This window comes from Uloborus diversus, chromosome 5, assembly GCF_026930045.1.
Source record: "Uloborus diversus isolate 005 chromosome 5, Udiv.v.3.1, whole genome shotgun sequence".
Lineage (NCBI taxonomy): Eukaryota > Metazoa > Arthropoda > Arachnida > Araneae > Uloboridae > Uloborus > Uloborus diversus.
In genome coordinates, this window is record NC_072735.1 from 50722409 (window position 1) to 50738747 (window position 16339).

General features: G+C 31.6%; 1 protein-coding gene across 1 annotated transcript in view; it reads right to left on the bottom strand.

The window, feature by feature from the left end:
• Nucleotides 1-232: 232 nt before the first annotated feature.
• Nucleotides 233-16339, bottom strand: part of LOC129222917 (cell adhesion molecule Dscam2-like) — a 564289-nt gene continuing 548182 nt past the window's right edge. Inside the window, 1 exon segment of the mRNA XM_054857478.1 lies at nucleotides 233-378. Within this exon segment, the coding sequence (XP_054713453.1) occupies nucleotides 233-378 (146 nt within the window).

Here is a 16339-nt window from a genome sequence, read left to right on the forward strand (position 1 = left end):
TGATATCACGTCTTCAGCCATTATGTGAAAAAGTTCAATACGATTTTTACCTGCATTAATATTGGTTATATTTTAGTGTTCTTGTGAAGGAATAGATTTTGTGCGCAGATATAAATTTTGGTTTAGGGTTTTCCCACTTGGCATCCTTCATTTCGAAACTAGGCTCATCGCATTTGTTCTTCGTAAAAAATTTTACACTTCCAGCAACATCTTGTACAGAAGATTTGTGTCTTCATATTGGTGCATGACAATTTGTTAAAGAGTCATCTATATCTTCTTTTTCACTAACTAAATCGGGTTCAGGAGGAAAAATAACCACTTCTGGTTCATCAACTTCATCATCAGAAAAATGTTTCTTGTACTCAATAGCTTCCTCAACTGTCAGATTTTTTTTGCCATTTTATTGAAATGAAGCTTGTAAAAATTTTCTCATTATTTTACATATAGTGTAAGAAACATTATAAAGCAAAATAAACAGCAAATGGCACTCTAATCTAAAAGACATCCTATGATTTAGAATGATTTTCCTAAAGAGAACAGGTGTGCAAAAAGATCTAGTTCGCAAAAGATCTAGTTTTCAGGAGTGCAAATCTTTACATGCCTTGAATATGAAAAAGAATATCTTTTGAGGGGGGGGGGGCTCCTGCAACCCCTTGCTCCAATTAGCAACCCTTCCAACTTAAAACTTGTTATTGTGTAAATACAGCTTGTTCCCCGGATTTGTAGGAATGTAAATCAGAAGAGGAACGAGCTGATGTGTGCAGCACATGACTTAAAGTTTTTGATCAGTTTAATGATAATAGTGCCTTGGAGCACGCAAAGTAACGCTTTATTATTTTTGCCCCACGTTTGTTGCAAACTGAAGCAAAAAAAATTTTATACAGAGTAATTTTCCCAATGTTGAACATTTTAATGTAATTCAATGGTTAATTCTCTAAGTATCGCCAATATTGGCTAAAATGAAACCATATTAAAAAAATGAATAAATAAACAAATAAAAATAAAAAAAGTAACAAAATAAAATTTAAAAAAAACGTCAAATTCTTTGTCGCCAAGTTGTTAAACAAACCTGTCGGTCAAAAGCTTGGCAAATATGTCGGCAAGCGTTTGCCTAATTATAACACGACTTGAGTTTGAATTGACTTACACGACTTGAGTTTGCATTAACATTGATTCCCCCCAAAAAAGGTGTAAAAGATCCCTTTTGGATCAATCGAATGCATCCAAAAGGGGAGGTGCACAACTAGACCCTACTAGGAGTCTACGTACCAAATTTCAACTTTCTAGGACGTACCGTTTCTGAGTTGTGCGAGATACACACGCACATACACACATACACTGTAAAAACGATTCAGAAACGTTCCTGGAAAATAATAGGCAGCTGATGTGCCCAATTTCAACCAGTAACATATCTTACAAAAACCATGAACGTTTTCCGATATAAGTCAGTAACCTTCCTGAAATACTGGGAAATCTTTCCTGTTAAAACCAGTCGCGAACCTTCTAGAAAAATTAAATAGGTTTAATGTACTTAGTTAGAACCTTCCTTATTTACCAAGAAAGCTGAAGAAGCATTAGCGCAACCATGGCCAAAGCTAAGCGAATAATTACAAGCAAGAACTAAACATATTCCTTGCCTGCAATTCCTGCCTCGAAAAGCTGGAGCTATCCAGCGACTTATTTGCTCCCATTGGGAGCTTAGTCAATCCAGACGAGCAGTAACTAAACTAAAACCAATACACTTAATAAACACGCTCAGTCAACCTTTAAACTGGTAGCAAAAAACATTTTTCACATAAGTGAAAAGTCTGCATTCGTGCATCTCTTAGCAATTCTGGAAACTTTTTTGCGAAGATACTTGATTTTGCGGGGAAATAGGTGAAAACCTCTGAAATCCCGAAAAGTTCCACTGAAATAACCAGTAACGTTTTGGATTGTTTTTTTTTTAACAGTGTACATACGTATATGCGGACGTCACGAGAAAACTCGTTGTAATTAATTCGGCTATCGTCAAAATGGCTGTTTCCGGTGTCTCTACGTTCTTAGGCTTATACCCACGTGTGGTCGGGTTAAAAAAAAAAAACACTCAATATTCATTTAGGGGCGAGCAAAATGAAATTAAGGCCGATTTTTGGCTGAAACTTTATTCGCGAATACAATACTTCTTTTACTTCGTAAAAGGAAGTAAAAATGGTCCGTTTTGGACTGTTGTCTTGTTTTTATGACACCCGGATGTTTCACTAAATATACCAACAAAATATTATTGTTTTCTTGAATATTATTATTCAAAGCAATAGCACTGCACTTTTATTCGTAAAACCAAAGCATACATTTATTTTTTAACGGAATGCATATTTTTTAATTAATCATGAGTAATTTTTTTTTTTTGTTTTTTGTTTTTTGTTTTTTGTTTTTTTTTTATTTGGTGTTAATTTTATTGGTTACTTCCCAATTTAAATTAAATTTAACTCGCAGCCTCTTGCTTGCATATTATACAAATGTTTGTCAAAAAAGATTTGTGACGAAGTTTGGATAAATTCATCTCTTTATTTGTCATCTGTGCTTGTTAATTTCCGCTGTCCTGTTTATAGGCCAGCGGTCCAATATAGGTTAATTTTAGAATCATGATGAAAGTACATTTTAAAACGTTGTCGCTTTAGTTACAGCTTTCAAAGAATTTTAAACCAATAATCAAATGAACTGTGAGCAACAGCCAGTAAACCTGTCAAAGTGAAAATTTTTTCATTGAGTTTTTATAATTACCTACAATAATACCGTTGCAAAGTTTAACAAGGAAAACCATACAATGGCTAATATATTTAAAGTATTATTATTTAATTTTAATTTAGGTATTTTTTTATTGATTGTAAGGAAGAAAGTGAAGTAATTTAATTAATTGTTAACGAGAACATTCAACAACAGAGACAAATCGAAGCATATGGTTTAAAACGATATTTTCTGTTTAAAAAATAAACGTAAAAGGAAAATGAACTTAAAAAAATAATAAGTAAATGTAAAGAATATCCAAAAAAATGGATTAAAAGTAAATTCTGGTAATGTGTTAGCAGCAAAAAAAAAAAAAGAAAAAATAAGAAAATAAAGATAAATTAAAAGAAAAGAAAAAGAAAAGAATAAGAAAAGAAAACGAAAAGTCGAAGAGATGTAAATAGATGTAAGCATGGCAGCGAAACAAAAGAAGACTTTCACATAAACGTAGTATTTTATATACAGTAGGTACTGAATTTGCATTCGAAACTGGATCTGTTGCCGACATTGGTTCCATACGTATTGAGAACAGCTTAAAAAATAACAGCCATTTTACAAATATGAATTAATTCATTGACATTTTGTAAGATCTTACCAAAAAGATTTACTTTCTATTAAACAGATGAGATTTAAGAATTTTTTAAACATTTATGGCTTACTAAACTAGAATTAATTTTTCTATAAAAAAAAGTTAAAAAAATAACTTAACAACTGTACTTTTAATACTTATGATTATAATCCATTCTTGCTGAATCTCTGTCGTATCTTAATGCTCAACAAACTTCAAACCTCACGTTTTACTTCAACCAAATGTGTGGCACCTGTACTCGTTAAACAGGAGTGCATTTCTTAATCGGAAATGTGAAACTGCAAATGAGTCGTGAAACAGAATGTTCTCGCTTCGACAAATTTCTGACAAGTGCTTTCCCAAGTTTCTCGACTTAAGCACTTAGCCTATATTTTCTGGTAAATTCTATGGTCTTAAACCAAGCATACGTGAGCTTCGTAGGAATAGTTTATAAACATTACTGCATTTCTTGATCATAAATAAAACCTACGGTTATCTAATCTGTGTCATAATGCAAAAAATCTTTTAAGATAGTAAGGGAATTAGGGGCAAAGTGAAATGTTTAAGATGACTGAGATTTTTAAAAATGAATAAATCGGATTTTTTTTCAAAATTACAGTACATAAAGAAAGAACATTGTAATTTATAATAAAACTTTTGTTAAAACAGTATTTTAAATTTTTGGAAGTAAATTTGAGTCTTTAAAAAAAGTGGATTTTTTTTTTTCCATGGGGCAAGTGAAAAGTAAAATATTTTTCTAATGAAATATTTTCTATTTGATTAAAAAACAAATGTTTTGATCATAATAATCAGTAAATAAAAGATTGAATGAATAATGAAGCAATAAACAAACAATTAAATGAATTAATCAATTGATATACGAAGAAAAATAAATGAGCGAGTAAAAGAATGATTTTTTTAGAAAATTAGTGAATGAATCAATAAATATGTGAATTACTAAATGAAGGAATGCAAATGAATTAGTTAATAAGTAAAAACGTAAGTGATTGAGATTAGATGATTGAGTGAGTAAAGAAAAAAAAAAAGTCCCTTTGCCCCGCATGTTCTTGACTATTTGCACAATTTATTTAAAATACAAATAAGCTCAATATTAACTAAATGTTTGCTGAATTGAATATTAAGAGGGTTCAATTAATATTTCAAATGATAATAACAAGAATTTAATCATTTTATAGTAACAAAAATAATTTTTGACTTACAACAAAATATTACAATATGAGTATCATTTTTTTAAAATTGCCTGTATTATCAAACACTATAAACTTCGGCGGTGTTTTTCTTATGACTGGATGGATTAAATATGGTATTATATTGTTAAAGTAATACCAGATAGGTGGAGCTAAATGCATAGTAAATATTTCACGTTTCCACTTTGCCCCGCTATCTCATTTTGCCCATGTTCCCCTACTTCATTTACTGCTCATTCTATTAAAAATTTTGGAAATTTATTTTTTTCGCAATATTGCCAAAATAAAAGTACATTAAGTTGTTGCTTCTTTTTTTTCAGTTAAAAGAATTGTATTATTTAAAATATGCTCTGTAAAATGGAAATAAATCTATTTTTCCGGATCGTACTACTTACAAGTTAATAGTCAAGCCAGCATTAGCGTTGTATAGTCGTTGAGTGTTAAGAAACAATCCTACTAACTTTTTAATTTGCTTACACGTGTTTCGTGTATTCGTTCATAAAGCTCATTCGTCTTACGATTTTATCGTAAATCTCTATACAAGCTTCTGTTTAGAAACTCAATTACGTCTAATTTGCATTCACGCCTATTTTGTAATTCATGCGCTTTGGATTATAGGATTTGATCAAAAATGAAATACATTTGAAAATGCGTTTTTATATTGACCTCGTTTGGATTAAAGTAGCTAAAATACTCCTACCCTAAAAATGCTACGTTGTGTAATCCGTAGATTTGTTTTGGAAACTTCAATATCAAAGTTGAATTTTTTAGTTAGTGTTTCTTGAATGTTTGTAGGACACTTGTTCGTCTAACACTTTGATTGCAGTTCTCTTTAAAAACTGATTTTTATAACTCCATTGTATACATTATATCTGCTTTTTTTATTCAGCAAGTTGTTTTCTAATTATTATTATTGCTCTGTTATTGTTGAAGATTTCAAAAAATATTAGGTTTCGTGTTGCAGGTGGGGTAAGAAAAGATTTAGTAAGCAAAGTAAATCAATTACTGCTTTGATTGCTCGACAATATGACTCACAGATAATTTAATATTTTGTTATTCATTTTTCTCATTTATATTCTGCAAACAAAGTAGAACTTCAGTAAGAAGTAAAAATCACTATTCAAAAGTAAGTAATTTCGGAGAAAGGAACACTAATAATTCTGGTTTTTCGATCTGGTAATTGTTCAGATTTCGTATTAACAGAATGTTTCTTCAGCCTCATGCATCTAGATTGGGCTTATTTTTCTGCATGGAAAATCTAGATTTTCTGAAAAGTTGACCTTGACTATATGAATTGTAATAAAGGTTTTGTTTTAAAGGTGGCATTTTCTAGTCAAGACCTTTTATCCCTTAATTTTATGTAAATACAAAGCTTGGAAATTTATTTCTGTAATTGATTAGTACAGTAAAAATAGGGGTCGGACCCAAACATCCAAAAAAAAAAAAGCTAAACCTGGTGCAAATTGTTTATTACCCTCCCAATAAGAACAGGTAAAAAGTCCCACCCCATTGTGCGTCGGGTTTTGGAATGGGGGGCATCTAAAAATTGCTGTTTTGGGTATTTTTCCAGAATTTTTAGAGTAAATTTAAAGTAAGAATATTATGTCATACTAAATTTAGAAGCATGAAATTAAAGATGTTTGATACCCAAGAGGGATGACATAACCCACCAATGCTACAAAGCCCCCCTATCTCCGTAAAACGAAGCAGTACCCCCGAACCCCCCTCCACACATTTCATATGGAAAGATTATTAAATGCTAAGTTAAAGTTAGAAATCAAGTGTGCCCATCCTCCAAGAGCGATGGTGCACCTCCTCTCAAAGCTACAGCCCCCCCCCCGCCAAATAAAATAAGTCCTCACCCCCCCCCCCCTCCTCCTTATTTCACACAAGTAGAAGTATTTCATGCAAATCTAAAATGCATTAAATCAGGACTGTCCACCCCATAAGAACAGTAGCTCACCTCCCAAAACGAAATTATATACTAAAATATTATCCTTCACCCCCCCCTAATGGTGCAGATTTGATTAAATGGCCAGAAAAGTTACGCTGAACTGTTTTTTGCTTTCAAATGATTTCTCCTAAGCTTGTAACAAAAAGTCTTCGTTATCAAGATGTTTTTTGGAATCTAGATCCTCAGCAAAATCGTTATGTTGCAGCTATGTCTAACACAGTTTGTGCATATAATTGAGCACTTCAGTCCTTTTTCAGACTTTTCAAACATTCACTATATCTAATGAACCCCTCAGAGCAAGCACAAGATTTGAGACGCAGAAAGTCTTCTAGAGCAGAAGGCTTGGCTGTTGTAGTCTGCATATTTTGCATAATTCACATAACCAGCTGCGTAAAAGAGAGGTAGCTTGGTGTTTGCAAGAGAACCCCACCGACTTAGAGGGTGCATTATTGCAGCATTGCCCGTCTCACTATTGGCAATTTCGGTTTGTCCCCCCTTACGGTGATGGCAAAAGATTGTAGATAAGTTGAAGTAAGTTAATCAAGAAGAAGTAGTGAAATTTTGGTCAATTTGGACTTTTTTTATGCTGCACAGGAATTTTGTTTTCCGGCGCTCTAAACCAGTTTAATAACTCCAGTCACAAATAATTTGGTTACTGAGGTCTCTTAGATCTTTTAGAATTATCATTCTGACATTGCCATATCACTGTGCGGCATTTTGTTTCTCGGAAAAGTTTAAATCAAGGACATTTTTTCGTGAACTTCACTGCAATAGTTGATTTTAGAATGTAAATTCAGGGTAATTCCCCCCCTCCCCAAAAAAAGCGATGGTGCACCCCTTAGGTGTGACGGAGTACCCATCCAGAGTAAAAGCGCTCAAAAAAGAAAGAAATACCCCTTGAAAAAACTGTCTTAAAAATTCCAATGACGCAAAGCTGCTCTATGAACCCCCCCCCCCCTTCCCCCTCCCCCGCCTGTGCACCCCTGTTAAGTAGAATTTTTTTTCTGCGAGAGTTTATTATTTTGCTATTACAGAGTGGTTTCTGCGAGGTTTGAGAATTTTTTGTAAGTAATAGAATTTATTTTTATTTAAATAGAGGATTATTTCGCCCCCCTTCCCCCCAAAACACGACGCGCAAAGTGGTGGGACTTTTTACCCCTTCTTCCTGGAAGGGTAAGAGTAATTTGCAACAGGTTTCACCTTTTTTTTTTTTTTGGATGTTTGGGCTTGGCCATTTTTTGGTCTAATTTTACTGTACTAGATTGAAGATAAACATTTAACCTCATAAACTTTTGTTATGACTCTTGGCTCATAAGGAAGGGATACTAAAGCTTAAGGTAAGTGGTTTTCTTTAATGAGTGAAAAAAAGAAAGAATTCGAAGGAAGTATTTTGAAGCGTTTAAGAAAAGAATTAAAAGAACATCGTTAAATAACAAAGGACTAATTGCATGCAAATGATAATTTTATAATTTTTGTTTTCTTCTAATACTACTCAGTAAACAAAGCCCGAGAAGCAATTGTTAGTCGATTTAAAGCAGTGAGGAACGGCTTCTGTTCTAGCGAACATAATGAAGGTGAAAGTTCGAATTGGCTCAGACAGCACACAATAAGTGGAACCAAAACATCCATTAGCATTTCGAAATTCGGAACCGTACCAGAAGCCAAACAACACCTGACCCAGCACTCAGAGGTATAGATTCACCCGTGAGGAGTATTTGACTTCGATAAATTTAATGTGTCCCAGTCATCATCAAGTAAACAAGGATGATCTTCGACTTGCTGGCATCGAATCCGAAACTTTTCAGTTACGAACCCAACACCATACCGATCAGATCACCAGGTTCCTGTTTTGTTAGGGTTTGGTCATAGGAACAAACAAAACAGAAAAAAAAAACTGTTCAGAAACTAGGTGTCGTATTCAACTCGTTGAAACGTTATGTCTCAGACAATGCAATGTTGTCAAAAGGGCATAAACTCAGTTGCTCAGGACACAAACCTTCAATGGCAAAAAACTTCAATGGCACTTTTAGAAGTATAGGCAGTAATAAAACTTTTCCAGCAATTCGATGAGTCTAGTAAGTTGAGATATAATGATTTCACAATAAAAAAGAACGAAAAATATACCAACCATGTTTCCAAAGAGAAAGCAACAACAATGAAAAAGAAATTAGTGACTACTAATCACAAACTAAGCCTTCGTCAGCGGCAAAAGGGAAAGAGACTTGAAGGGAACAAAAACACATTAATTAAAAACTTTTATTACAATAGGGTCGTTTCAGAAAGTTTAAAAGATTTTTTTTTCTTTTCTGAAAGGGCATATTTAAAAAAAAAAGGATTTGACAATTTTTAAATAATTTGACAAAGTTTTATATACATATATTTTTTAAATTGCTTTGATCAGTGCGAGGATTTAATTTTATGTTTTTCGCTTCTGCGCTTGACATCATAAGTGATGAAATGCCATTCACAGATGTCATTAGCGCAGAGCGCAATATTTAATTTGCTTCTGAATAATCAGATAGTTGAAACGCAGTAGACAGCAAGCGCAAGCATTAAGCGTGTCAGCGAAGTACTGCGCCAAAGTTCATCCCTGGTGACTTCTTAAAGACCACGCCATATTTGAAAAGTGAGACATTAAAAAAAAAAAAAAAATATATATATATATATATATATATATATATATATATATATATATATATATATATATATATATATATATATATATATATATATATATATATATATATATATATATATATATATATATATATATATATATATATATATATATATATATATATATTAAAAATTAAGCGGTTTGAAAGTAAATTATTTTCCTCGCTCCATGTAATTTCTTTTTTGCTCATTCTATCAACTTCAGTGACTAAAAGTAGTACTTTTAACTGATGGAAACAACATCATTTACTAATTATAGATAAAAGCACTTGAAAGAATCACTCGAACAAGCCTCGTATGTCAGTCAATGCCCTGGACTGTCTTTGCAGTACATCAATCCAATACTAGTACATATCACTTTATCCAGAATTAGAACTAATCTCAAAAAAAGTTTATTAAGAAGTTTAAGACCTCTTAACTTGGATTTTAAAACCTCTTCACTCTCCTCTAACTTCTTACCTCAAAATAAGTTTGAATTTTAATGGAAATATGAATCCTTATTCTGATTGCTGCTGTTCAGTCATCGCCTCTCCAGCGCATGTCTTGAATTGTATGTAATGCTGCCTTTGTGTAATGCTGCCTTTGTCAGGCAGCTGTTGATTGAGGGAGAATGAGGTCTTTAATTATTTTCGAGCCATGGTCTCTTGAACCTGGTTTAGTTAATTTAAGCCTGGGACAGCAACTGTCAGGCAATAGGTAAAAACACCTTAAAATAAAAATTACTTCATTGTACCATTTGTCATTGCACAAAAGTCAAAGTAATCATAATGTCTCAAATTTCATCACTAATCATAATCTTTTTTACCAGCGCGATTTATCCAAATGGACATGAAATTCAAGTGCTCATGCCAAGCACAGAAGAAAAAAAATATTTCACAAAGTTTAATAAAAAAAATCCTACCAGTGCATGAAGCAAGAAAAAATTTAGTATTGAATTTTTAAATGGAATTTTCTTCTTTTTTTCGGTTTTATTGGTTATAAGTACAGTTCGTAACTAATAATAAAGCAAGTGTTATGTCGTGAACACGTTTATCTATACACTAATGTTTTATAACAAAATTCATTTTTTACGGAAAAAGGTTTTTATGGAAAAATCAAATTTTCCATAAATTCTGCTTCTATTATCATTTTTCTTTTTTCGTTTTTCTTTTTCAATTTAGCACTTGCTTCTTTTCCTAATTCAATAAAAGCTAAGTAAGATCCATGTGTCTGTCTAAAGAAAGAGCCTTTTATTTCTCCTAAAAATCATTTAAGAACATTTTTCTTCGCTCTTGTCATGGCATTGAACAGTAAAAGGATCTTACTAAGAATACTCGATTGGGAAAGCTTTAACTAGGAAGAATTGTTGAGCAGAGCAACTCAAATTTCGTCGAGTTTCTTTGAAGTATGCTTAACTATTACTAATGTTATTTTTTGTATTTTTTACTTATTTCCTATTACTAAAAAATTGTTTTTCATATTAAATATTTTGCTATCTCACAATTATCTATATAACCAGCGCTTTACTATGATCGCCTATACTTCGCCTTGTGATTTTTAATTTAGTTAAATAATTGATTCGTTTATTTCAAAAACTATTCAAGCGACCAAATTGCAAATTTTAGTAAATATCTATATATTAAAATATTAAATTATTCAATCATAATAACAACATTGTTTATTGAAAGAAATACCCCTAAATATCTCTCTTTTCGTTTTAAACATTGTCATCTAAAAAGAAAAATCTTAATACGAAGGTAAAAATGCTTTTTCCGAAATTTTGTAGTTGTCACTTGACTGGTTTTGGAAATATACGGTTCAATTCCAAATAACTAAATTTTCTCATAAATATTTATACATGTGTCTATGAAAAAACTACAATCCAAAGCCTTAAACATCTATCTACCTTTTCTATTTTGCGGTACACAACTCTTGCTTTCTTTTTTGTAGCATGATGTTTCTGTTAGAGTTGTCCACTGATTTTCTTTTATCATTGACTTAAAAAAAAGAAAGAAAAAAACATGGTGAATAGAGTAAAGACACGCGATAGAAGTAAAACTTTTGTAGAACAAGGACACATTTAAAACATTCATTAGTCACGTTCGAATGGTAAGGATTGTGTTATTTATTTACATAAAAATATTTACAAATGTGTCATCAAACATCATTTTCTTTGTTCGTAGGCAAGAAAGAGATGGAAGAAATTTTTGAACTTTGGTAAATGTGTAAAACGTAATAATGCAGTTAAACAGAAAATGAAAATATGAGAGTAGAACAGTGGCACATTCAGGAGTTTTCCTGGGAGGCGTTAGAATTTTTCAGATACGTGAAGAGGGGTAAAATCAGCACTTTTTCGACCTCTCCCAGATTTATGTAGATCTTTTTCTAAAGTTTCGAATTAGTAAAGTTTCATACAGTTTTTATTTTAATTAATTCAGGGAAAATTTAGTTTTTTTGCTGCTGCTCTCTATCTATCGAAAGACATAATTAGTTAGAATTTTCAAATCATGAAAGATACACACCATCTAAAGGAGTTGTTTCCATCAGTCAAAAGTACTATGTTTAGTCACTCAAGTTGATATAATGAGCAAAAAATGATAACATGGAGCGAGGAAAAATTTTAATTTTCAAAACATTTAACTATAGTTTTTTTTTAAGCGTCTTAAACATTGTGATCTGTGCTAATGGTATTAATGAATGGTAATTCATAATTTGCGATGTCATGTGCAGAAGCGTGAAAAATAAATGCGCACCGATTAAAATATATTTTAAAGATATTAAACTTTTTCAAATTATTTAAAAACTGGTCAGACCCTTTGTTTTTAAACGTGCTCTTTCATAAATAAAATGTTTTAGACGTTCGGAAAAATCGAATTTTGCTCAAATTGAGAAAAAACATTGAATAAAGAAATATGCAACAAATATTATTTAAAAAAAAAAGAAAAGAAAAAGATGACTCCTCTGTAGAGAAAAAAAAAATGGTTAAAGATTTTTAGAGCAGCTGTATTTTCAGAAGAGTTATCAACCATTTCCTAAAATTTCCAAAATTAAGGACCCAAAAACGCAATTTTAGGCGTTTTTCTTTGGTCTGGTCAAGAGGGTTATGGCCATTTCTGAATTGCTTCTGATCTCTTGGAGGGGCTTAAGACGCTTAGTTCCCTCCTTGGGTGCGCCAGTTGAGTAGAACAAACTGTTTCGTCTCCATCCTGCAGTAACAGAAAATACTTTTTTAATGAAGCAAGTTGATGATGTATTCACCGTGCATACCAGGGCTGCGGATTCGGAAGGGAAATGGCCGACTCCAACTTAAGAGAAGAAAAGCTTTTTTGCCAAGTCGAAAACCCTTTCTTGAGAAGGAGCGGTCCGCTCGAGGTGAGACTAATCTGGAGGGTATAAATAGGAAGTAGCTAATACAGAAAGTTCGATTAACATTCAAACCAGCTGGTTGCCAAAGACAATTATTTTCTTGTTAGTCGGTCTTTATACAATTCATAGGTAGTCGAACCAATTGGTAGTCAGTTTTTTTTAAATAAATGCAAGGAGAATCTGAAAATTAAAGAAAAAAAAAGAAGCCCAGATTCAGAAGTGGCTTGTTTTCTAACGACTCCGACTCCCTTACCCCAAAATCAGTCTGACTCCGACTCCACAGGGAGCAATATCGTCACCTCAGAGCGCAGTAAGATATCTAATCCCAGAAATAACACTAAGATATCTTACTGTTGCTCTGAGGCGACGATAGTGGAAGGTTGCCGTCAATGAACCACATAATAGTTTTCGATTTTTTTAGAAAAAAAAACTCAAATTTCAGTTTAAATATAGGGGAAATTTCTCAGTATATTTGTTTTAATAATAATATTTACTTTCATGATTCATATGCACAATAAAGGATGAAAATTAAAAATAAATATTTTAACATGTGGTCCATTCATGGCTGCCGGTTGCTATGGATGGAATATCGAGTTTCCATCGATGGACCATACTCTGAAATTAAAAAATCAATGCGCATCTTACAAATATTCATAACAGGTGATCAATAAACACCATTAAAAATCTCTTTTATATGAAGTTAAAAAATGCAAAGTTTTCAAAAAGAAAGACAATATGCCCCATATAAGGAAAAAAAAATTCTACCATAGTCCAAAAGAAAGAAATCCAGTTCTCTAAATTTTACTAAACTGCTTATAATCGAATGCCGTTAATTAAGTGTGACATATGTAAATGTTTTAATAGTTTCTACAATAACGGTTCTCCCTTTTAATTTTATTTACTGCATTTTTATCATGCATATAATAACCATCAGTTACAAAAAGTATGTTGCTTGTTGTTTCCCGTTTTGCGCGAATTACTAAACCCCTTAATGCTCCACAAAATATGGGTATACATCATTTTTGATATCAAACAATGCCCCTGAGATCTGTCATAATGTTTTCGAGAAGTTGTGTTTCTCGAGGGAGGAATAAAGTAAATGAGATAAGAGCGGCGTAATTGACTGCATTTTAGAAAACTAACAAGTTTAGTTGCTTTTGAAATTTTCTGCAAATTAGGCTCTCAGTTGTTATTGTACATTTTCATTGACAGTCAAAAGTATTACTGCCTATTTTTCTTAAACGTTTTTCTTCTAATCATAAACTTCCTCAGAGGGTAAAGTTAATATTACTACAGAACACATCGCTTTTATTTTAGAAATATAATTTAAGGAAAGGAAAGGGTTTTAATTATCTACTTTGTTTCAGCTAAATTTTTATTTTATAATTAACAAAATAAATCACCCCTTTAGTCTCCCAAACGAGCTCAATTAGCTATTATAATTATAATTATTATTATTTTATTATTATTGCTTTGTTTTTTGTTATCACGCCTGACAATGCTTTTATTGCATGTAACATAAAATAAACTTAGTTTATTTAAAAGTAACTAGGAAATTCCGACTCCTGCTTTGCCATTTAATTTTGTCCGCCAACATTTAAATCTCCTGTAAGTAAAAAAATAACTTGATGAATATTAGTTTAACAAAAATATTTTAAGACAAAACGATTTATAGAGCACCAATCACCCGGAATCCAAACTAACTTGCACCAATATTTAGGTATTGGTACTATAGGGCATAGCAAAATGACCTTTATACGTTTTTAAAACTCGTTTTTATAAATTAGTGGTATAAATAACATTTTACTCTTCCGCTTTGGAGTTAAACCGGGTTTTGCTTAGGACGTACGCTTTAGTAGAAATCCCTATATTTTCTGTTTTCATTAATTTAAAAAAGAAAAATGGAACAGTCTTAATCCTGTGAGTAAAACCAAATTATTGCAAACATTGTTAAGTAATGTGGGGTGTCGTTCATTCTCTTCATCGCAATTTCTAAGAAGCATTATTTTTAAAAACTAATTCTTAAATTAAAAAAAAAATGCAAACCTCCTGTATCAGAAGCAAGTTTGTGTGTGTTATTGGGTATCCTGAAAGTGGGTCAGCACAGCTACAGGCATAAATTGCATCAATTTATTTCACGTTATTTTTTATTTATTTTTGATACATAGACATAGATATATTTAGAAAGTTTAAACTGTTAAAAATATAAAACACGACGGTTTATTTTCGTGAAAGCAAAATATAACACAATTAACTGTATTTTCTGGTAAAGTAAATTAATTTTGAAATATTTAATTCAAGCATTGCGTCAAAGTGTACCTGATGTCCTTATGGTTAACTCGCACTAAAAGTTTTGCCACATTCCCTTTCAGAAATGCTCTTAGGACAGAAAATTTATTTTATTCCACCAAAAAGCTTAATGGAGCCATTATTGTTCTCAGCATTAGTGGAACTTGAATGACTATTGAAAACTAAACAAACAAGATTCTTTCTGAGGTCGTGAAAAAACATTATAGTTTTTTAAACATAAATTAAAGTTTCAAAAAAAATTGATATCTTTTTATGAATTAAAACCAACTTTTATAAATAATATTTGATGGTTGACTATTTTGAATATTTTACTATTTTATTCTTCATTTTTTTTAACGTTTTGATTTAATCTTTCTAGCGCATTTTATTTTCTGTTTTCTTTTATTTTCTTCCATGCTGGGGTTATCAATGCTTAGAATCGCGATGTGCAGAGAGAGTTTTTCTTGAAAGGGGTTTTTGTCTTCCTCCCCCCCCTCCCCTCCTGTAAAACTTGGATAAAAATGGAGTTAAAATAATAACATTTTACATATTAAAAAAGTTTTTAACCATATAATTTTTTAAGAACCTTCAAAAACATTTATCACCTACAACCAGTCTTAGGATTTACGTGCATTTAGGAATTGCAATACCGGACCAAATATTCAATACCGGTATTCGGTATTTTTAAAACGTGAACCCGGAATAACGGTATTAATACCAGTATTTGAAATTTCTTAAAAATGCTTGAAAACGTATTGTTTTGTTGCCTTATTTCATATTTTTGTACAAAAATTGTATTATTTATGAAAACATATAGTGAACAGATGTAAAATGAAGGAACGGATGTGCACAAAATCAATAGTAGTGAAAATCATAATGCGTCTATTGAATTGTCTCTAAGCCTGGAACGTATTTAGTGCTCAACTTTCCAACAGTTGAAAATACTCTTTCTGAAATCACGCAGGTCGGTGGTACTGTTAATAATGTGTGATACACCTCCTCTAATTATCCAAAAGTTCTTCATCTTCAAATAATCTGGGGTCTTTTGTGTTATTTTTGAACAAATCCTTTTGCGTGTGTTTGTGATTCTTTTGTATTGTGTGTATAATTCTTTTTTCTTTTTTTTTTGAGATTTATAGATAGTTATAGTTTGTTTCTAATAGACGATACTTCTCCAATATTAATATCATTTTCTCTTGAGCAGGAGAGGTTCATTTTTAATATTTATTATTAGCCCTTTAGTTTGAAATTTATGTTACACTTGCTAGTTTCTCTAATTTCGTTTCGCTTTCTTTTCAAAATTCTTTGCAATTATTATTACGTAAATTGCTGAAAATATTTTTCAAATGTTTATGCTTAACCTATATGTAACTTTTCAAGGAACTACATATTTTCTAAATATTATTTTGCCAAGTATAAAGCGAGACATGACAACAAACCAATACCGGTGACAGCAAACTAATATTTTTTTTGCTACAAGAAAAAGTTTTTTTTTTCTCCAAATTTCGGTACTGTTGAAACAAATAAATAAAG